This window comes from Pediculus humanus, genomic scaffold, assembly GCF_000006295.1.
Source record: "Pediculus humanus corporis 1103172107574 genomic scaffold, whole genome shotgun sequence".
NCBI classification, from domain to species: domain Eukaryota; kingdom Metazoa; phylum Arthropoda; class Insecta; order Psocodea; family Pediculidae; genus Pediculus; species Pediculus humanus.
Window position 1 is genome coordinate 1,044,692 of NW_002987189.1, and position 23,608 is coordinate 1,068,299.

The 23,608-nt window shown below is 32.2% G+C and overlaps 2 protein-coding genes across 2 annotated transcripts; one reads left to right on the plus strand and one right to left on the minus strand.

Annotated features, from left to right (window-relative positions):
• Window positions 1-14,106: 14,106 nt before the first annotated feature.
• Phum_PHUM222100 (ubiquitin specific proteinase, putative) lies at window positions 14,107-20,516 on the plus strand (the record flags this gene model as incomplete). Its single annotated transcript, XM_002425799.1, has 9 exons — window positions 14,107-14,118; window positions 14,443-14,742; window positions 14,839-14,973; window positions 15,062-15,513; window positions 15,779-16,116; window positions 16,372-16,504; window positions 16,589-17,145; window positions 17,218-17,988; window positions 18,085-20,516. 9 exons carry the CDS (start codon window positions 14,107-14,109, stop codon window positions 20,514-20,516), a joined length of 5,130 nt encoding a protein of 1,709 aa, XP_002425844.1.
• Window positions 20,517-22,449: 1,933 nt separating this feature from the next.
• Window positions 22,450-23,176, minus strand: Phum_PHUM222110 (uncharacterized protein; the record flags this gene model as incomplete). The annotated part of the gene is made up of 3 exons (XM_002425800.1): window positions 22,450-22,645; window positions 22,945-23,027; window positions 23,132-23,176. 3 exons carry the CDS (start codon window positions 23,174-23,176, stop codon window positions 22,450-22,452), a joined length of 324 nt encoding a protein of 107 aa, XP_002425845.1.
• Between the last annotated feature and the right edge of the window lie 432 nt (window positions 23,177-23,608).

Sequence of the window (23,608 nt, forward strand, 5' to 3'; positions counted from 1 at the left end):
AAAAATTTTTTTTTGTTCTCCCTTTGGGTTAATTTTTTTTTAAATATTTTGTAAATATCGGTCAAAAAGAACCAAGTCAAGGCCCGATGGCAAAAAAATTTATTATTAAAATACGGAAATTTATTTAATTGAACAAACAAACAAACAAACAAACAATAAATAAATAAATAAGTGAAAAATGTTTTTGTCGTTGGATTATTTAAAAAAAAAAAAAAATTAAATTTTTCCTTCGTTCACGTTACCATATTTAAGATAAAAAAAAAACGCGTAAAACAAAACAAAAAACGATAAAAGCGAATTATAAAGTCTAATACCACGTCAAAAAGTTAAAAAAAAAAAAAACACGACACGATATTAGCAAGTCTCTCTCTCTCTCTCTAAATTTTATAAACTAGTTTAAATTATCTTTTTATTGAATTAATAAGAAGTGGATAGATGGATAGATAGAGAGAGAGAAAGAGAGAGAGAGAGAGAGAAAGATAGATTATGAGAGAGAGAAAGAGAGAGAGAGAGATTAAACGAGATGAATCTTTAACATTAATCCACAAATAAACCAATATATTTAAAATTAAATCTCTGGGATTTATAAGTGGGAATTAAAAATGTCGCAATCGCCATGTTTTTTTTTCTCTATAAAAATGTTTTACTTTGTTAAAACCACGACTTTTTCTTTTTTTTTTTTTCTTATAATAAATTTCCATAATAAATGGAAAAAAAAACGGAAAATTATTATTATTATTATTATTGTCATTATCAATGATAACAATTGTTATTATTTTCGTGACTGTGTTTTGTTTTAAATTATTATTATTATTATTATTATTATTATTATACGAAAACTTATTTTATTCGTAAGTTAAACGTGTGGGAAATGGATTTTTCTAAAAATGTACGAATCGTGATTTATTCGTGAGTCTCAGAATCCGCCATAAAATCAAGGCGAGAAGAGAGCGCCGAGTGTATTTTTCATCTTAAAAGAAATCAATAAAAATAATTTTTTATTTAAATGTTTGCAAAGGGGGTGAGGGGGAGCAGGGAAGGGGTGAGGGGGGAGGGCGAAAGAAAGAAAGAAAAGGAAGAAGAACAACCCGTTTTGTGCGTGTGTGTGCGCGTAAATAAAAAATTAAATTTTGATTTCGACACACACACACCGCCATTACTTACTTATGGTGACTCAATAATTGTTATGAATTATTCGAATGATTTATAAAGAGTTACGTTTCTCTCTCTCTCTCTCTCTCTCTCTCTCTCTCTCTCCGTTTTCCTTTCATCTTTCATCTCTTTTTTACCTTTGAACAAAAAAAAAAATCTGTTCCATTTGAAGTTTTGACTCGAATAAACAAACAAACGACGTTTTTCTTCCTGTCATCATCATCATCATTATCATTATTATCATTATCATCATCATTATTATCATTATTATCATCATCATTAGTTATTTGCAAAGGTTTACATTAAATTTGTTGAAATTTTATTTAAAAAAAAAAAAAAAAACGAGCGTGCGATATGAGAGTTCAATCATTCGTTTATGGTAGTGCTTTCAAGATGGCGGCGAAAATTGTATTATGCTTTTTTCCCCATTGTCAATAAAAACTTCTGTATTTGGTATTCGAGCTCTCTCGATTGTTGTTGTCGTTGTTGTTGTTGTTGTTGCTGGAACTCTATACAATCCATCAACAAGTCAGTTTATTTTCAATTGATTAATTTAATTAATAATTACTTTGCTAATATTGAAATGTTCTTTTGTTAACCGTTAACCGTGCCTTCTTCTTTTATATACGGTGTTGCCAAATTTGTATATCGGTATGTTAAAAGGTTAATTCTGACACGTGTGTTGGTATTTAATTTGTTTTTTTTTTTTTTTTTTTGTAATGTAATTAATGAATGCGAGACGAGGGGGGAAAGGGGGGGAGGTAAGAAGGAATCGATCCCTCGTACGATGGAAGCCATATCGATATCATCATTCCTTAAGGGTTGGTTATTATTATTATTATTATCATCGTATTAAATTTCCGGTAAGGAATAAGGGTAATTTGTTTAGTTCGATTTTTACTATAAAAATGTCGTTTTTTTGGTTTGTTTGCTTTTTTCTCCCCCTCCTCCTCCTCCTCACTGTTATGGAAATGTTAATATTATTTAATAATTTTGTTTAAATAAAAATAAAAGTTAGGGCCGGATGAAAGTCGTCAATTAATAATAATAATAATAATAATAATAATAATAATAATAATAATAATAATAATTATTATTATTATTATTATTATTATTATTATTATTATTGAATAATTAAGGATGTCGTTATATTAAAATAAACGATTCTTAATTACATTGATAATGGTAATTGATGTTTAAGTTAAACATTTTTATTTATTTATTTTTATCATCGCCGTGGAAGTAGAAAAGCTCCTCCCTTACCCCCCCCTCTCCGGGGGGTTTTTTCTTTTATCATCCGCCATTTTAATTAATTATGAAAATGGTCGCCGCCGCCGCCACCGTCGCTGTTTACATTTGAGTTTTTTGTTGAATTGTTAAGCGAGTACATTGTTTTTATTTATTTATTTATTTTATTTATTATTAATTTAATAAATTTTTTACATGTTGTCGAAAAAAGGAAGACAAAAAAAAAAAAAAGGTGCCATGATTAATTTTCTTTAAAAGAAAAAAATAAAAAAATCGTGATGTTGTTTTTTTTATCCCGTTGCGTTGTACCAAAATTTCCAGTCGTAATAATTCATGTCGTAAATTTTATTTTTTAATTTTTTTTCATTCGTATATAATATATAAATAATAATAATAATAATAAAAACTTGACATTTTCCACACGCTCCCATTATTATTATTATTATTATTCGTGAACGCGCTCGCGCGCGCGCGTTAAAGTTATTGAAATTTTAAAATGGCGGGAAAAAAATTCAAAATAAATTTTTTTTTTTTTTTCGTTTAAAACGAAATCAATTTTTAAAATTGTCGCGTTGTTAATTAACAACGATTTTCGATATATCGATCGATTATACGATTCGTTTACAAATCCTTTCGGCGGTTTTTTCGCGCAATTTTTTTTATTTTTGTCGCCGTTTTACTAACTGTCGATCGTACGATGGCTCTGACGTTTTCTTAACGTTTTCTTAACATTTCCACATCATCATTCTCACCATCATCATCATCGTCATCATCATCATCATCGTCATCACCATCATCATCACCATCATCATCATCGTCGTCGTCATCGTCGTAGGTTGACAAAGAGTTATCAGTCATTCTCTTAATAGGTTTTTTTTTTTTTTTTTTACACGGGTCATAAAAAAAGAAGTCTAAGGTTTTTTTTTTTTTTAATCGTGTACCACCACTACCGCCATATCTCCGGTCACCAAGAGTGGAGGGGAGGGGGGAGAGTTCAGGGTCATCCGGTTGTTGTTGTTTGTTGTAGTAAAAGGCGCGAGACTGGAACCCGGTTTTACTTGATTGGTTATTACGTTCTTTATTACGTTTTTTAATAAGCTAAATCTAAGTTTACCGTTTACGTTTTCATATTTATCGAGAAATTATTCCTTAAAGGTATATATACATTATACTACAACTCATTATTATTATTATTATTATTATTATTATTATTATTATTATTATTACTTTTCTTCTTCTTCTTCTTCTTTTACTACAGTTGTTGTTGTTGTTGTTGTTATTTTAAGTGACGTTAGGTTTTTAAAAAATTTATATTTAACTTATGTATCATCTTACAATAAATTAGTACCAGGTTCACGAAACAATAATAATAATAATAATAATAATAATAATAATAATAATAATAATAATAATAATAATAATAATAATAATAATAATAATAATAATAATAATAATAATAATAATAATGTCTTACGTTTTGATTTTGTGTCGTTTAAAGAAATTACGATGAAAATCCATAGAAATGTTCTAAATGATTTTTTTCTCACCTTTAGGGGGAGTAGGGGGGGGCTTATTAAAAATGAATTCACGTTGTTGTTGTTTTGTCCGACGATTTTCCGGGAAAGTATATCGCGTATGGAAAAACGGGGAAAATTTAATAATGATAATAATAATAGTAATCGATAAGTTGTTTTTTCTTATGAAAATTCTAACCGTAAAAAAAAAAAAAAAAGATAATATATATAGGACCTGTTTTTAACATAAGAAACAAGTGATTTGGCACGTACCTGTACACTCCCTCAGCAAAAAAAATAAATAAACGTTAACGCGGCGTAAAAACGCATTAAAAAAAAAAACAAATCAGGTTTATTATTATTATTATTATTTGATTATTTAATAAAAATGAAATCGATTTAGTAATAATCCGTTAGTGTAACAGGTAGAGCTTTCACCTTTTTTTTTTTTTTTTTCAAAAGTTGGCAATAGTCGAAAACGTATTAATAATAATAATAATAATAATTTGAATGTTTTATTATTATTATTATTATTAACGCGACAGGAGAATGAATGCATACTTGTGTTTAATCGACGTTTTTTTCTTTAGTTTCCCCCACTCTCTCTTTCTCTCTGAGATTAATGACCGATTACGTGTTTGTTTAATGCAAAAAATAAAAAAAAAACAAAACAAACAAACAAACAAACAGTAAACAGTAAACAAACAAACGAAAAGATGAATTATTTTTCAAAAAAAAAAAAAAAAAAAATTAGAGTAAATCGAAATGAAAAAGAAAAGAAAAAAAAAAAAAGTAAAACGTGACACTAGAATTAAAAGTTATTAAGAAATAAGAACAAAGAACTTGTTGACTCACATAAAAACCTAAATTAAATCCTTGAATAGTTTTTTTTTCTTTGTACCTTTTTTTTTTTTTTTTTTTTTTTTTGTTGTTGCTAAAATGGAGCCTGAATCTCTGATGGTTTTAATTTAAAAGCTTTTTTTTGTTTTGGTTATTCGTACGTTTAAATTTGTATTTTAAAATAACGAAAAAAAATATGGGGGAGTAAAATATTGAAGACGGAAGTCTAAAACCACGTTTGCGAAGGGAAAAAGGAGAGGAGAGAGGGGGGGGGAGAGAGAGAAAACAAACGCGAAACGAAGGCGCCCATTTTTATTTTTTTTTATTATCGATTACCTCGGAGGCATACGAGTCCTACCTATAGACTGACGTCATCACTACTATCGTAAAGTTATAGTATCTTATTTCAGGTATACCGATGAATTTTATATATTTAAAAAAAAAATTTTTTGTAAAAAGAATATAATGTCGTATAAGTTAACAATGGGGAAAGTGAGTCAAATAATTTTTTTTTAAACGTTTACGTTTACGTTTGTCCCGCGTCTCGCTCGCACGCTTCACGTGAGTCGTCGTCGTCTTCGTCGTCGTTTCTCTTTTGGTCCGTGAGGAAATGTAAAAAGAATGACTTACTCATTTATTGTGTATAAAAGGCTGTGGTTTTTGAATGTTTGTATTTTTTAAATCGTTTACTATGTAACAACCACTAAGAAAGATCATCATCATCATCATCATCATCATCATCTTCTTCTTAATAATAATAATAATAATTTTTTTTATAATAAGTCATCCTTTAAACATAAATTTGAATTATTTATTTATTTTTTTTTTTTATTTAAATTTTAATAAATAATTTCCGTTTTGTGACGTCACAAAGGAAAACTTTTTTAAATTTCCTTTTGCGGAAATGCTTGACAAATGTTTTGTTTTAAGGATTACTTCATTAAAACAATCAATTAAAATGATTCATTTAAAAGAAAATCGGTAATAAATATGGCGGACAAACAAACAAACAAACAATTAAACTCACGAATTTTTCCAAAAAAATGATTCATTAAATGTTCCAGTGGAAAAAAGAATTAATTTTTTAAAGTTGTTTTCCTGACAATTTCCACGAATGGAAAAAATTGTTTGTTTAAAATGTTTTTGTTTGTTTGTTTGTTAAAAAAAAAAAAAACGAATTTAAATGACCGGAATTAAAAATGGACGAAAGATTTTAAAACGACAATTTTGTGTTTTTTTTTTGGACTAAATCGTTCGGTATAAAAACTGGAGAGAAAAAAAAAAGAAAAATGGCGGCGTTTAGAATGTGCATTATATTTGCGGGGATATTTAATGAATTTGTGCGTGTGCGTGTGTGCGTGTGCGTGTGTTCGTTATATATTTCCCACATCCAGAGATTTTTTTATTACGTAATGGGAGGGAAAGAGAGAGAGAGAGAGAGTAGGTGGGATAAATGTAACAAAACGTGTGGAGGAATAGAAAAACAAAAAAAATTTTTTTTGCGTTTGGCCTTTTTATGGGCGTAAATGTCCGTTGGTGGGCGAAAAAACCCGAAGGATCGTACGAACTTAAATAGGCACGTGAATTTAAAAAAAAAAAAAAATGATTTATTTATTTATAATTTCTTCTTCTGCTTTGTACCTTCTTAAACGAAACCGTGTAGGTTCGGGTTATATATCAAAGTGGGTTGAAAATGATTCGCGATCTCTCTCTCTCTCTCTCTTGTTCTCTCTCTCTTGTTTTCTCTTTCTCTCACTACGGGGTAGCAAAACGAGTACTTTGAACTTTGTCGTTAAAAAATTATTATCAAAGGGAGGTTTTTTGACGCGCGACGGATGGTGGTTGGGAGGGAGGGAGGGTGGGAGGTGAGAATGGGGAGGTCGATGATCGGTGGAAAAGAAAAAAATAAGAAAAAGGAAACACGGATGACCGATTTTTTTTTTTTTGCTTTTTTTTCTTCTCTCCTGAGTTTTCACGTGGGATTTAAATTATAATTTATGTGTTGTATTATTATTATTCCTCATCGTTTTCGTCGTCTGCTTTAAAAAAATTTAATTGTTGTTTTTATTTACATGCAAAGGTATAAAATTATTATTATTATTATTAATTTTGACGTTAACCCATTTTAACACAAATTGTGGACGTTTGCCTTCCGTTTAAATCTATGGGTATAATCGTCGGGAGGTTTTCCCCTCCTCCTCCTCCCCTCCCCCTCCCTCTGGGAAATTTTTTTTTTCTTTTTTCTATGAATGAACTGCTAACAAGTTTTTCCTTCCTTTCCTCTTTTTTAATTTTATTTCCTATCTGTGAATTTCTCATGGCACCATCATTGTTTCTTTTTCCATTCTATGGTTTATTCATTTTTTTTTTTTTTTTTTTATTTCTTTTGTGTTTATGAGTCGATTTTATAAAGCAGAAGAAAAAAAAAAAACAGGGCCGATTTTGTATATATTATTGTATTAATTATTATTATCATTAAATTGATTTTATATATACATTATTATTATTATTATTCGCGAGTTGTTTTGGTTTTGTTAACAACAAGAAGAAAATTCAAATTCGCCTAATATTAACTTTTTGTAATAGATTAAACAAAAAAAAAAAATTGTGTTGTTTGTTTGTTTGTTTGTTTGTGCGTTTGTTGCGATTGTTTGTTGCGTTCGTTGATTTGGTCGAATCGTAATAGGAGAAAAAATTAAATTCGTTTGTAATAGTTACGAGTCTTAAGTGGCTCCCCGAATCCATGTGTTAGATAAAAAAAAAAAAAAAAAAAAAACCTTGTAAGAGTGTAAAAGGTTGAGCCTGAAAAAATTAAAAAACTACTTTAAACTCAGAAAAGAAAAAGAAGAAAAAACCTTGAACCTTGTTTCGTAGTAAAATTATAATATAGTAGTAATGCCTGATTTCTCTCCTTTAAAAAAAAAAAAAAAAAAAAAAACTCTGGCGCGTTTTATTATTATTATTATTTCAACTTCTTCTTCTCCTTCTTCTTTTGTTAAGTATAACATTTTAAAAGTCTCTCCAGTAACTTTTTTTTTTTTTTTTTTTTTTTTTAAACGGGTTCTTCGAACCTTAAAAATATACGAAGGAATCGATTTGCATGTAATAAGGTATCGTAATAATGACGCTACGTACATATAAAACATATATAAACTGGAATTTTAATTACGCCCTTATTGCACGAAGCTTTCCTCTCACTTTTAATCTCCTCCTTAGCGTACCTGGATTTTTATTTTTTTTATTATTGCACAAGGAAGAATTTTCAGAAAGAGTTGTGTGATGTATATGTATATACTCCTCCATAATGTTTGGATATTGCTCCACTTCTCTGATATTTCTCCCTTCGGTTTTTTATTTATCGTAGAGGTTATTCAGGTGTCGGTTGTTGTTTTGCGAATAACGTAAGAAAAATAAAATGACGATTGTTGTATTAATGAAAGGGTGGGTTTACTTACGATACGTCGCGTCGTTCTATTACGAACGATACGCAGGCACCACAGGTGTGTTGGTGGTAAAAAAAAAAAAATCATAAGTTGAATTTATTTCACGTTTTCGTAACGGATGTCGGTCCGGTCTTTGGCAATTTTTTCGTGTATTTTCCATTCCAAATATTATAAGTTGAATTATTTTACGTATGGATTTTCAATGGGGGGAAACGTTTTATTTTGTTTTCACTAATGTGTATTCTACGTTTTAGATACACTAAATGTGTACATAGAGTTTGCCAATGTTAGTTTACGGAAAGTTAAATACGAGAGGTGGTCGAGATATGATTACGTAGTTTTTGAATTTTTTTTTTGGTTGTTGTTGTTGTTTTGGTGAATGCGTGAGTGTTTGTTTGTTTGTTAAAAAAGGATAGAAAAAAAAACATGTTTTTGTTTGTTTGTTTGTTTGTTTTAATTTAAAATCTAGTGAACGATGATGACGTTATCCTCCGTAGGTATGAAAAATGACGTTTCGAACGTGGTTCTAGATCCTTTGGAATCGGGTAAAAAACAAAAGGATAATAATAAAACGACGAGGAAAAAATATGCTCTGTACCAAATTTCAAAGGTAGTAGTAATAAGAAAAAACTAATTTTTTTTGCACGATGTTGGTTAAGGTAAAAAGTCATTCATTGATTGATTTCCAGGAATGAATTTATAAGCGGGTAAAATTCTCAGGTACCGTTTCGTAATTTGCCTTTCTCTCTCTCTCTCTCCCTCTCACTCATTCTCTCACTCACTTGCTCTTTATCTCGTTTTGCAACGAATCAAACGAGTAAAATTTTCAATGTGAATCATGCCGCACCATTATTATTATTATTATTATTATTATTATTATTAATCTGAACGCCTCGAGTCGGTTTTTTTCTTTTTATTTTGTTTGTCGAGTGTTGTTTGTTTGATTGTGTGCCATTTTTTTTTTCTGGACGGTTGACAAATTAAATGGCGTAATTGCGCACACACACACACAAAAAAATTAAATTTTCGGATTCTTTTTTTTTATTGTGTCCGGAGAGAAAAGTGGAAGCAGAAGATTGGTTTTGATTACGTAAAATCACGTGGGTTTGTTGTGTAAGGAAACGAGAAAAGGAGGAGGAAAAGGGAGAAGGAAGGGGGAGAGGGAATGATATTGAAGATGCTGCATCAAACCAAACCTGAGATTTTTTTTTTTATTTAAATTCGCCGCTCGTTCGTTTTAAAAATGATAATGATGATGATGATGATGATGAGGCGTACCTTTGTTTTTTTTCCCCTAACAAACGTTTGTTTGTTTACCCTTTGAGACATTCAAAGGACAAAAATAAAAAAAAAAAAAAAAGATTTAAAAAAAATTTAAAATTACTCGTAATTTCCTGTAAACAGTAATTTTCAACAATTGTATTCTTTTTTTTTCCGGAGAGGGAGGGAGGAAGGTCTCAGGTATATATATATAAACAGGTGCCACGGTTGGTTGGAAAAAAAAGGAAAAAAAAAAACGATGCGCTTGTTTGCATTACGTACGTACCTGAAAACAAGTTTTTATATTTATTTTTGCATCCCTTTCTCTCTCTCTCTCTCTCTCTCTCTCTTTCTCTTTCTCTCCCCTAAGTGATGTTATCTTATTATCATCTTTTAAATTTTCTGTTTCACTCTCTTAATCTCTCTCTCTCTCTATATCTCTCTCTCCGTACCAGGTGTTCTCGTTTTTAAGAGAATATAAAACCCGAGGAGTCCATTTAAAATTTCAAAATTTCGTTTATTTTTTTTTTTTTAAGTTTAAAATTAATAATAATACTAATAATAGGCCATTTTGATTTTCTCGCGAGGGGAGGAGGGGAATTGATTGTTTTGAAACATTTAAAATATTGTTTCATAAAACCTGAAAAACGATAAAAATTTTTTTATTTATTGTGATGAACTTATTAACAATAATAATAATAATAATAAGTAAATAAAAATGCGCTACGTCACGAAAATCACGACGATGACAATGACGACAAACGCACACGAGACACGATTAAAGCAGAAGATTTTTTAAGTAAAAACAAAACCGGAAATGATTCTTATCTTATGTGTTTTATTAGAGCAAAAAACAAACGATTTTATTATTATTATTATCAAAATATTGTAACGAACGAATGGATTTTTACAAATTTTTTTTTCTTTTTATCAGACGATACCGGAAGTGATGATGATGATAATGATGAAATGAATGAAAGCGTCGGGGGAGGGGGGAAACTTTATTTGCGAGTAAATAATAAACGGATAAAAAATTTGTTTTGCAATATGTCGGGTAAATTTTCGAAAGGGTTCGTAATCAAAATTTTTTTTTTTTTTAAACGATAAGAAAGGAATGAATGTATATATACACGCCTGATACGAATTTACCCGAAATAATAATAATGATAATAATAATGATAATAATTTCCCTCCTTTTTTTAAATTCGAACCCAATTATGATTACGTCATAATTTTTTTTTAAGTTTGTTTAATAAAATCGAAAGAGAAAAAGTGACAGGCGGGCAGGTGTATATGTGTGTGAATCATAAAGCAGACGACAGGTTGTTTAAAAAAAAAAAAGCGTCTGCTGAAGTATAAGTCAAGTCGTAAAAAATAATTTTTTTAATTTTTTTTACTTTCAGGTTCTTTGGCATTTGGATATTTTTCGCCGGAGTTTCAGAGAGTTATCGGGTCATGCATGCATGGCGGAATCATGCATATTTTGCGCCCTAAAGGTAAGTTATCGAATTTTTTCAATATTTTAATTTAACGTGTGTGTGCGTGTTATTATTAAGTAAAAAAAAATCAAGGTTTACATGCCTCGGAGCCCCCGAAAAAAAAATAATAATAATAATAACAAAAATTCGGACAGGTATTTAAAAACGAGTAAAACTAAGACTTTCCGGCGGTTTTTTTTTTTTATAATAATAATAATAATATTTAAACGGGTTAGTGACCGTTTGTTCGTTCGAGAATAAATAAATAAATCCGATTGGTCAACTTGATGATGATGATGATGATGATGATGCTAAACTCGAGTCTCTTAGTCCGGTTAACACGCGACGGTACCTAAAACGCTACGATTATTATTATTATTATTATTATTTGTGTTTTGTTATACGAAAATCGGGTCTCGGTTGTACGAGATGATGTTAATGTTAAAATGTCAGACCGAGATCAAAGTAACATGTGTGTGTGTGTGTGTACACACACGTAAAAACAAAAAACGCATTACGCACGCGCACGCACGCACGCACGCACGCATACACGCACGCACGTATAAACTATATATTCGAGTCGAAGTTGGCGCGAAAATGATCAAGTTCGTGCCTTAGAGTGTATATAAAACAGCTTCCAGGTCAAAAGTTTTATTTATCATCATCATCATCGTTAATGCATTTTATTATTATTATTATTATTATTATTTATTCCCTATTGAAAATCGTTTCGCGCCTTTTTTTTGTTTTAATAAACGGAGGGAAAAAAATAATAATTTATTGTTGTTGTCGTTATTATTATTATTATCAATATTATTATTATTATTATTATTATTATTATTATTATCATTATCATTATCATCATTATTATCATCGCGTCGTTGCTTGAAACGGACGACGACTCCCCAAGTTTTTTTTTTTTTTTTTTTTTTTTGTGGTGGAGTCTCGGTTGTTGTGGTTGTTTTTTGTTTTTTAAGAGTCAAATGAAGAGAAAAAAGTTACACGCACGTGTGTGTGCGTTTGTGTTTGTTGTCGTGAGGAGGGGGGGGGCCTACTCGAAACTTGTTTTGTTTAAGATAAGAAAAACAGGTACGACTACGACAGTCATTTTGATTTTCTAAAAATTTTTTCAACGTCATAAATACGTTATATCGCGAGAAGTTTGTTTGTCTGTCTTTCTGCTTGCCTGCCTTCCTCTTCACAAATCCAAATTCCGTTTGTTATTATTATTATTATTATTATTATTAAAAATAATTGAGCGGATTCGCGTGTTCTAATGACACGATTAAATAATAATAATGATAATAATAAAACACACACTAGAATGTTATGGGTAAAAAAAAAAAAAAAAGAAGATAATCGTCTCGTACTCTATTATATTATTTTTTGATCTGACCTTTTGTTCAGAACGAAACGGTTTTTTTTTAAATCTTTTATTCTCTCCCATTCTTTTCTTCTTCCCCCTTCGCTCCCCTCTCTCTCTCCCCTCTCTCATCTCTTTTTTTTTTTGTCCAGATGATGATGAACTTTTAAAATGAATTTAATGACCTCTTATGAAAATTTTGCTTTGCAAATTTCATTCAAATTTTCCGTGTGAAAAAAAAGGAAGGGAAAGGAAAGGAAAAGGAAAATTATTATGCGTTCGTTAAACACGCACACGCACAAACACGCACGCACGCGTTTTATTATTATTATTATTATTATTATTATTATTATTATTATTACGTGAAATTTGTATCTGTCTCGTTGACAATGAGGTATGTAAACTGATATCTCTTCACAGGGTTCATGACCTTTATTGTAAATAACAAACAAAACAATTTTTGGTTCGTCTTTTTTTTAAAAATGATTTATATTTCTCTTCGTAAGCATTATTATTATTATTATTATTATTGATTGATTGATTTGGGGAGGGTTAGGGTGGTGGTGCTGGGGGTGTTTTAATACCCTGAAACTACCCTGTTTTAATACCCCTCTGAATGAGTAAAAAAAAAACATTTGATAACATGTGGTAAATTGATTCAATTGCAAAACGATAACTTGCTGCCACCCCCCCACCACCCCCGCCACTAGCACCGCCCCCCCCGCCTCCAACACCGCCACAAGGTACCGTCGGGAGTTACGTCACTCCTACATTCGAATTCGTGGAACCTGGTTAAGAAAAAAAAAAAAAAAAAAAAAATGTCGCGACGTGTTTAAATTAAATTAAATTCAATTTTTTTTTTTTTTTATTACGTAATAAAAATATAAATTATTATTTATTGCGTGTGTGCGAGAGACTGGAGAACTGGAGAAATTTTTTTTTTTTTTTTCTTGTTAATGAATAATGCAACGGTTCGTTTTTTCTTTCCTCCCTCCTCCCCCGGCTCCCCTCACATTACGTAATTTTTTGGGGAGAATTTTTCTTTTTCCAGAAGATTCGATAAATTTTTTTTTTTTCTGTTTTCCATATCGTTACATTTGGGTTGGATTCGTTTGGTTGAATTTTCCGTTTGGTTGGTTGGTTGGTTGACGACAACAATTTTCCGTAAAAACGAAAAAGAAAATTGATAATAATGATAATGATAATGATAATAATTATTTAAGACTCATAATTCCGTGACGGATTTTAAAAATTGTTTTTTTCACTTAATATAAATAATACTCTTTTTACTAATAATAATAATGATAATAGTAATAATAATAATACTTTTCCAGAAGTTGGTTTTTTTTTTTTTTGTTTAAATTCGTCGAATTAATATTGAAAATTATTGGAAAGTTTTTTTTGTTTAAATAAATATATTCCGCCATTTTTATTTTTTTTTCGAGAAATTTACATAAAATATACAGCAAAAACGTGAAGTTTGTTTTTTTTTTTTTTTTTTTTTTTTCTCGTAAAGAATATTCGGGGAGAAAGGTGGGGAGTTGACGGGGGGGGGCGTGGTGACGTGGAAACGTTTCTCCAATTTTTTTTTTTATTTATTTAAATTTTATTATTATAATCTTTAAAAACTTTTTATAATTAAATCCGTACGTGATCATCATTATTATTATCATTATTATTATTGTTTATTTATAAAAATTAATTTCCCCCCCCCCCCGCTCCCCGTAAAAAAAATTTTAATTTCCGCCATTTTAAATAATATTTTGTTTGAAAAAAGTGAAAATTTTCTCGGAAATGATTAATTTTAAATGACAATAAACGTTAATAATAATAATAATAGTAATAATAATAATAATAATAATAATAATAATGATGATGATGATGATGATCGGGCCGATTGATTAATCGAATAAAAAAATTTTTTTTTTGTTGACGCTCGTGCCCCATTGAAAAAAATTTTTTTTTTCTTTTTTTTTGACGTGTCAATCAAATAAAAAGGTACGATCCTGGGGGAGGGGAGGGGGAGGAGAGAGAGAGAGAGAGATCTTTTTACATATCATAGCATTCAATCGGGGTCACGAGGTTAAATTTTTTAAGGGTTTGTTTGACTCATAAATTCTTTCCTCTCTTTCCCCCTTTTGTAGGAATTGTTTTCCCAGTTACAATTCTCGCAAGAAAGCGCTTTGCCTCCGGACGCTCTGAGGAGAGCACTTGCCGAAACATTTTTCGACCAGCAAAGATTTCAATTGGGATTCATGGACGATGCGTCGGAATGTTTCGAAAACATATTACTCCGAATACATTTTCACATAGCAAACGAAGAGGCTGAAGATATGTGCAGTGCGAAACATTGCATTCCTCATCAGAAATTTGCAATGACTTTGGTTGAGCAAAGCGTTTGCGATGCTTGCGGTGCAACGTCCGAACCTTTACCATTCACTCAGGTACTTGGTTTTACTTAATAAGGTTTCGACAATCGAATTGGAGAAAAGAAAGTAATTAACTCTCGCGCCATTTTTTTTTTTTTTTTTTTTTTCAAGATGGTACATTACGTTTCGGCTTCTGCATTAACTGACCAAGCTCGACAATTGTCGGCCACTAGTCCGGCACATTCCGACTTGTTCGGTCAGTTACTTCGAAGAGCCGGAGGAATGGGAGACATAAGAGACTGCCCTGTAATTATAACCATTGATCATTACTAGTCTGGAATGACTGGAGCGCACTCGCAATACTTATTTTCTCCCGTACCTTTTTTTTTTCCAGAGTAATTGCGGTGCCAAAATTCAAATATGCAGATCCCTCATGAATCGACCCGAAATCGTTTCCGTCGGAATTGTTTGGGATTCGGAAAGGCCGACCCTCGAACAAATTATGGCTGTTTTTGCCGCCATCGGAACCACCCTACGTCCGGGTGACGTTTTTCATTCCGTCATCGATCAAAGATGGGCGTTGAATTCTCAACACGCTCTCGTCGGAGTTGTGACTTACTACGGAAAACATTACTCGACGTTTTTCTTTCACACGAAATTGAGACTGTGGATTTATTTCGATGATGCCAACGTTAGAGAAGTGGGTCCCAAATGGGAACAAGTCGTCGACAAGTGTCGTCGCGGAAGGTATCAGCCCTTGTTGCTCTTATACGCGGCTCTCGGAGGAACTCCGGTTAATACTCAAGACGCACCGAAATTCATCACTCCCGTCACGAATTTACAAACGTCCACGGGAAAATCACATAAAAATTCTTGGTCTTACAATAAAAGTCTTTTGAACGGCGTTAATAAAAATGGATTGGTCAATCAAGGTATGTATCGAGTGTTCGAGGTGTTTACGTGCATCTCTCGATGATTGTTTAATTAACGCGAGGATTTCTTATCGTGCAGGTCACTTACCCATGCCAATGTTATCGCCCATACGAAGATCCGTCACTCCGAGTCCGGAAAAACCTTTGAAAACGTTAAATTCAACTTCGCCGACGAGAAGAGCCATAACACCCAATCCGGAAATCAATAAGCAAACCATAAGCGACTATCAGAATCTGTCTGATATGCAAGCAGTCATCCTTTCGCGAAGTTTAGACGGTAACAACTCTCTACAAAAAGAAATGGATCCGAGTTACATAAGTCGGAAAGCGGTGGAAAATGTGTTGTCGTATCAAAAGCAAATACATCGGACGACGAGCAGCGGCGGCGGCGGCGGGAATTTCGAAACTCAAAAAAGACTCAGTGAGAATAATTACGGGCAGGGAGACGTAAAACCCAGATTAAACGGGGGTTTAGAATTATACAGATCGAATTCAATGTCGAATCGGACGTTACCGAGTAACTTGGAATTAAATCGATCTAATTCTATATCGAAAAGTAGTTTGGAACGTAGTAAACCCGTTCAAAGATCGGACAGCACGGAAAGTGAAAGAAGTAGCGTTTTTAATCGAACGGGTTCCGAAACGGATTCCGTAACGGGTTTCCGGGCTTTCGGTAGAACTAATTCCGATAGCAGTTGTCGGTACAGTAGAACGTGTTCGGAAAATGATTCTGGTAATTATTCGGGATTGCAAAGGAACAACAGTTCGGGAGCGGAAAGTTTAACGGCATCCAGCAGGAGAAGGGATTCTGGAAATTGGAGCGGAGATAGAAACAGTGCTTCTTCGTCTTCGTCAACGTCAATGGAAAATCCCTACTTGTACATAGTCGGGAAAATGCAACAAAGGTACGTTTTTAAAATCGACTTTGAACCTTTGACTTGGTTTAAAATCAATTTTTTTGAAATCTTTAACGGTTGATTGTTTTGTAGAAATGGAGCCGTGCCACGGAGTCCCAATTCGAAAAAAGAAAATGGAGGACAATTCGATCAGGGTTACGATTCTTATTCGTTATCTTCGACCGATTCGTTGCCCCTACAACAAGGTTTAAAGCACAGTCTGCAATTGGCTCAAATTCCGGAAGCGAGAGTACCCGGAGTTTACAATCAAGTCGACTCCGGTGAAATTTTACCCATGGGTCAAGATTGCGAACAACTTTGCCAAGAGGCCGACGATTTGATGAACAAGAGTAAGATGCTGGAAGATCAACACGATTACGAAGGTGCTCTCGTTTTGATTCAAGCAGCGTGTGCCAAATCTCGCGCTGCCATGGATGCTCCCTACAGCAATCCTGCCAACATCACGTTAGCAAGAATGAAACATAATTCTTGCGTCGTCGGTCTGAGAAGTCTCCAAAGGAAAATGAACGGAGACAAGGATGGAACATTGGAGGGTCGACACAGTCGCGAAAACAGTTGTTCGAGTGTTAAATCCAAGGGAAATCACAGTCGGCAAAATTCTCGCGACAGCAATAAGGGACAACATTCTCGTCAGAATTCGAGAGAATTATTGTTGAATTCTCAACCCGCAACGAAACCGGGAAATTTAAATAAATCGAAAGAAAAATTACCGCAACCTGTCGTCGGGGTCCACAATATTTCGGAAAAACCGTCGAAAAATATCGAAATATACGCAACACTCCCGAAGAAAAAAAATGGCGTCATGTCGAGGGTTAAGAGTAAAAGTAACAACGATTCCCCACCCAAAAACATAATCGAAGATGCCGAATATTTAATTTACGATCGTCCCGGAAGAGACAAAAATCGTGGAAGGGATAAAAATGATAAAGCGTTGAGTCCGGTCAAGGAGAAAAGAGCGAGAAGCGAAGAGAGAAATAAAAAATCCGACTTTGGATCATCGCAAATGACCGGAAAAGACTCCGGTAAAAAACAAACGAAAGAACCGGAAGTGAAAAACACGAATAAAAAACAGCATAAGATAAGAAGGAAATTATTAATGGGGGGTTTGATTCGGAGGAAAAACAGGAGCATGCCGGATTTAAGGGAAGACGAAGATTTGAAAAATCCCGATTTGAAAACTCAAGACGACACGAGCATAAAATCATCGTTGATGGTGGAGAAACAATTGTCGGGATATTTATCGGAAGGTCATTTGGAATTTGCCGGAAATGCGACGAATCCGAATTTGGAAAGGAGTCGACTCATGAGAAAAAGTTTTCACGGAAGCGTCGGAAAATTTTTACACGCGGCAAAAGTTCCGCCACCCCCACCGATAAGAACAACTTCACAATTATCGAAATCTTCACCCGAACGTCCGAAATATCCACTTCCCAACGAAATGAACCCTTACGGGAATCACATCGTTGATAAAAGTGATAGCGGAATGTTTTATTCGGTTCACGAAACCGAAGCCGGATCTTTGCCCTACATGCCGGTGTACACGGCGGACACTTACTCGGCGTACAAAGACGATCCCGTGCAATATGCCAACGGTAACATAAGTGCACAAAACGAATTAACTCAAGTGATCACGAGAGCACAAATTCATCAAGAACCACAAAACGAACAAATGATGAATGAGAATAATTACGAAAACAATGGTGCCAACCTTCCACTTCCGCCCTATCCCAGTCCGTTAAATTCTGTCGTTCATTCGAGACAAGCGAGCGAAGAATTTCCTCCGCCGCCCGAAGAGGTTTTGATAATGGAAGAAGCGAGTCTATTGACTCAACTTCAAATAAAACGTCAGCAAATATTAGCGGATAAAAATAAAATTGATAAGCAGAATAATAAAATGGCGGATGGTAGCGTCACCAATCAGCAGACGACATCTTCGAATTCTTTACTCAAAGAACTTCAAGCAAAACTTCAACAAAAGTTGAACAGCAGCAACAGCAACAGCAGAGGAGACTCATCGGAAGATATTGTGGATTTCGTGGAAACGATGAAACAAAAATCCGATGATTTAGATAAGATAAATTCTGTTAAAGATTTGACATCGAAATTCGAACAAATACGAGTCGTGGAAAACAAAGAGAAGAGAGAAGAAGAAAATTGTTGTAAAACTCGAAGAAGTAGTTCATCGTCGGAATTTTACAGGTTGGAAAAACCCAAAATGGATGACGTACCATTAGCGGAAATGTTGGAAATGAATTCGCCGAGTAAAAGAGTCGCCGACATGTTGCCGACGACGACGACGACGACAAATTTCACAACGAGCGTATTAAAATTAACGGGAGAAGAAGAAAACGAAGACAACGACATGTTGAGAAGGAAAAATGGCGGGAGTAAAAAGAAAAACGTTACTTTTTGCGATCAAGTCGTGTTGGTGGCAACGGCCGACGATGACGAAGAAGATAATTTTATACCAAATCCAATATTGGAAAGAGTTTTAAGGTCGGCTTTGAACAAGGATCCGAACGACAAGACCAACAGGTCGCTGTCCCGAACTCATCCTCTTTACAAAGCAGAATTTTCCGATCAAGAAAAAAATCAATTGATAACGAAAATGACACCGGGAGAAAGATCCAAACCGCCCCCTATCATGATGCCCCATCACAACACGATGAACGTTCCTCAAGTTGTTTCTCACGAGTCAGAATGTAATGGTAGACTCAACAATCAACAAATTCTTTATACTCAAAATGTGGATCCCAGATTGAATCCGACGTACTCGGGATTACCGGAAAGCGGAAGACCTAATTCGAGCGACGGTGGAAAAGGAGGTTACGAAACCGAATATATGAGAGCATCAGGTTCATCCGGTTACGTTGGAAAGAACGACGTACACAGAATGAATTATTCGCAGTCGCAACAGCAACAGCAATTCGATTCGAACAGGTACAACGCACACTATCCGTTATCCGATGTCAATCGTGGTTACCATCATTCGCACATCTACGGTCCACCTACGGAAGTACCTAGAAGTGTTCCGCAACAAATACCGAACAGTATTCAACCGCAACAGTATTCTCAACAGATACCTTTAACCCACACGCAAACCTATCAGTATTCACAACAGATTCACGGAGACGGTGCCAGGTTACCACCGCAACAACAACAACAACAGTATTTGACGCAAGAACAGGTGAAGAGTGGCGGCGGCGGCGGCGGTGGTGGTCATCCGTACGTTCACGTTCCTCACATAAGGAATCAACCCTACGGTGCCAACGTTTCGGATTTACAAAACGGTTCCGGGAATAGGTACGTGGAAGTACGGAAACCTACGAAAGACGCCATGATGGTCGTCAACGATCAAAATTTCGAATCTGGAAGATGTAGCGTCATGCAACAGGATAAAAGTTCTTCGGTACGGTTACCACTTCAGAAAACACCACAAATGGCTCGTGCCACTTTATCGCTAAGTCAAAATCCGCCATTTTCAAATTCTCCAAATCATGTTCCGAGGCCGAATTCATCGTATCAAACGGCGGGCGGTGGATTGCCGGGAGGGGGGGGAGTCAAAGGAATTACGCAACAGGCCAAGATGCCTCTTCAACAGGAATCGAAACCGATTTTCCCACCCTATTATCATCCTTTGGTAAACAAAGTGACGACGCCACCGCAACAAACGACATCGTATCCGAGATACGAACCTATAAAATCAAAACAACCGCCGCAAAATTATCCACCCTATCAACAACCGCCACCCCCTAAACAAATACCGATGGGAGGAGGAGGAGGAGGAGGAGTCGGGGTAGGAGTGGGAGGAGGAAATTGTAAAATAAACGAAATGAGACAATCCCAAGAAAATTTATTGCAAGGAGGAGGTGGAGGAAGCGGAACCGGAACAAAAACGAATCCCTGTCATTTATGCAGGAAGAAACAAGTTCCCGTACCTGGTTTGTATTGTCCAGGTTGTGATTTTTACATGTCGAGATTCCGTCCAAAAAATAATTAAAATTAACAAAACGAAAAAAAAAAAAAATTTGATCTCATTTTATCTTTGTAAAGTTCATAGTTCAATTAACTATTTCCGGTACAAAAAAAAAAGTTTTTTTTTTTAAATGTTGTTTTCGTCTTTCTCTCCCTTGTTTGTTTGTTTGTTTGTTTGTTACAAACAGATTGTGAATACGTGATGATTTATCACGATTATATACGTTCCGTCCGCCATATTGTTTTTTTGATATCGGCTGTTTTATTATTATTATTATCATCGTTATTGAGGTTGTGCGTATAAGAAAATAACGACTGTGAACAAACAGTATTTTATGTAAATAATTTTTTTTTTATTTAAGTGCCACGATAGATCGATCGATTTATCGATTAAAGGATCGAAATTTTTTTTTACAAGGCTGTGAAAAGTCACAATAATTTTATTATTATTATTATTATTTTTTTTTTTAAATTTAACGTGGAAGAAGAAAAAGTAATGAGGATGGAAAAATATTATTCGAAACGGATTTTTTTTATGATCTCGTTATTAATAAATGTCGGTAAATAAATATATATATATATATATATAATAAATAATTTTGTAATTAAATAAATAAATAAATAAATAAATAAATAAATAATAATGATAATAAAATAAAATAAAATAAAATTTATTACGTAAATAAAATCGATGATTACAATTAACGAATACATAAATTTCTTTTAAAATAAAATAATAATTCTAAATTATAAATTATGGCATGCGATTAAAGGGGAGGGGGGAATGGAGTGGGGAGTCAAGAGGGAGAGGGAGGGAAAGCGGTGGGTTGGGGAAGGGGAGGGAGAAAAGTAACAAACAAAAATAAAAACGATAATAATAATAACAACAACAAATAAAATTTGTAACAAAAAAAATTTAAAAATGTACTACGTGCATTTCTCAGAGTAAAATCCGTTAAGTAGTTCAAACAACAACAACAACAACAACAACAATAATAATAATAATAATAATAATAATAATAATAATAATCGATCATTATCGTTTATAAGCAGCAGTTCGAAAACACACACAAAATTTTTTATTTTTTATTTTTTTTTTTCTTTCCTAACTCAGATAAAAATTTTTTTTATTTTTATTTTTAGGGTCAATTTATTATTATTATTATTATTATTATTATTATTATTATTATTATTATTATTATTATTATTATTATTATGAGATAATTTCGATACAACTTTCACTTTATTTATAAATAATCATTTAATTTATTATCATTATCAATCGTGGTTAACGTCACGTTTTACAATAATATTTACACAAAAGATACGAAGAAGGAAAGGAAATGGGGGGGGGAGGAGGATGGAGAGTAAGAGTGCGTGAGAGAGAGAGAGAGAGAAAATTTTATTTTAAAAATAAACTTGTTTCCCTCTCTCTCACTCTTTTTAGATAATTTGTTTTTAATTAATATGTTATTATTATATGCCCTTAAAAATTTTTTTTTTTTTTCCTTCTCGTGTACGTTTTTATTTTCACGTAATCTCCCCATTTTTATTTTTAATCATTCTCTCTCTCTCTCTCTCTCACTCTTTCTCCCCTTTTTTTTAATTTTAAATAATAATAATAATAATGAATTCTTATAGTTATGGATTCTACTTTTATTCATATATATATAAATTTGATTGTACACTAAACGACAAACTTTCTCTTATATATATAAATAAAAAAAGTCTTTTTTTATTAAAATTAACAAAAAAGAAAATAATAATAATAATAATACATAAAACTATTTAATAAAATATATATAAAAAAAAAAATTTTCTTATTTATGAGCAACTTATATAATTTTTCTTTCTCGACTAAATAAAATAATAAAAATAAAATATATTTCGAGGATGATGATGATGATTGTAATAATAATAATAATAATAATAATAATAATAATAATAATAGAAAGAAATTATTTGTGATGAGCATCTCCATTTGCTTTTATTCTTTCATTTCTTTCTAAAATTCTTCTGGTGATTGTTTCACCAGCTTTTGCTTTTTGTTTACCAGAATATGCGACAGCAACACTTCCGATAACGAATAAAACCATTAAAAAATTTGCAAATTTTATTCTTATACGACTAAATTTTTTCTGTAATGTATCGGCACTGTGAAAATAAAACAAAAAAAGATTTTCTTTCATTTTCAAACTGTGGAATTTTTATATGACATGAAAAGGCTGTCAATTTAAATAAAAATTATTAAAATTGATAATCTATCGTTAACGAATTGTGTAATAAATTATAAATAAATTTGATTTGATTCCAAATGAAGTTTGGGAGATAAGTTGTCTGTCTGTGTATGTGTGTGTGTGTGTGTCAAATAACTTAATTTAAATTTCCTCTTTTTTATTATTATTGACTTGAGAAAATTTTCATTATCGAATTAAAAAAATAAAAAATCTTACCACAAAGTATCCGGGATTTCATCTTTTGTTTTATATTCTCTAAATATGTATAATAATTTCTTTTGTAAGTCACTCAATGCAATCTTGTTGATATCTAATTAATAAATAAGGTAAATTTATTATTAATTTAAACTTTTAAAAGCAAAAAAAAAATTTTTTCTCTCTTTCTCTTACCATTAATTGAAACATTTGGATCAACTTTTGAATTTGTTTGAACAGGTTTTGAATCCATTGTATTTTTTCTTAAAGACGATGAAAAAATATATCGACGATTAATAATATTATTATTAATTAATTTTTTAAACATTTTAACGATTTTTGACAAATTTAACGACTTTAAATAAAAATTTTAAAAAATAAAAAAAAACACTTCGAAAAAAATAAAAAAAAATTTTTTTAAAATATTTTCTTCTTTTTCTTTTCGAATTACTTTTATTATTTAAAATTTTTTTTAAATAACGAATTTATTTATAACGGATTTAAGTTAAAAAAAAAAATTTGTTTTAAATTATTTAGTTTAAATATTAAAAAAAAAAAAATTATTTATATTTAAATGTTTTTAACTGATGCGGCGTCAAATAAAGAATGGCAGAAACAAAATATTTTGATGGTAAAATTAAAACGACGTTTATTTACTCTATGACTCGAATTTTTATCTTCTCTG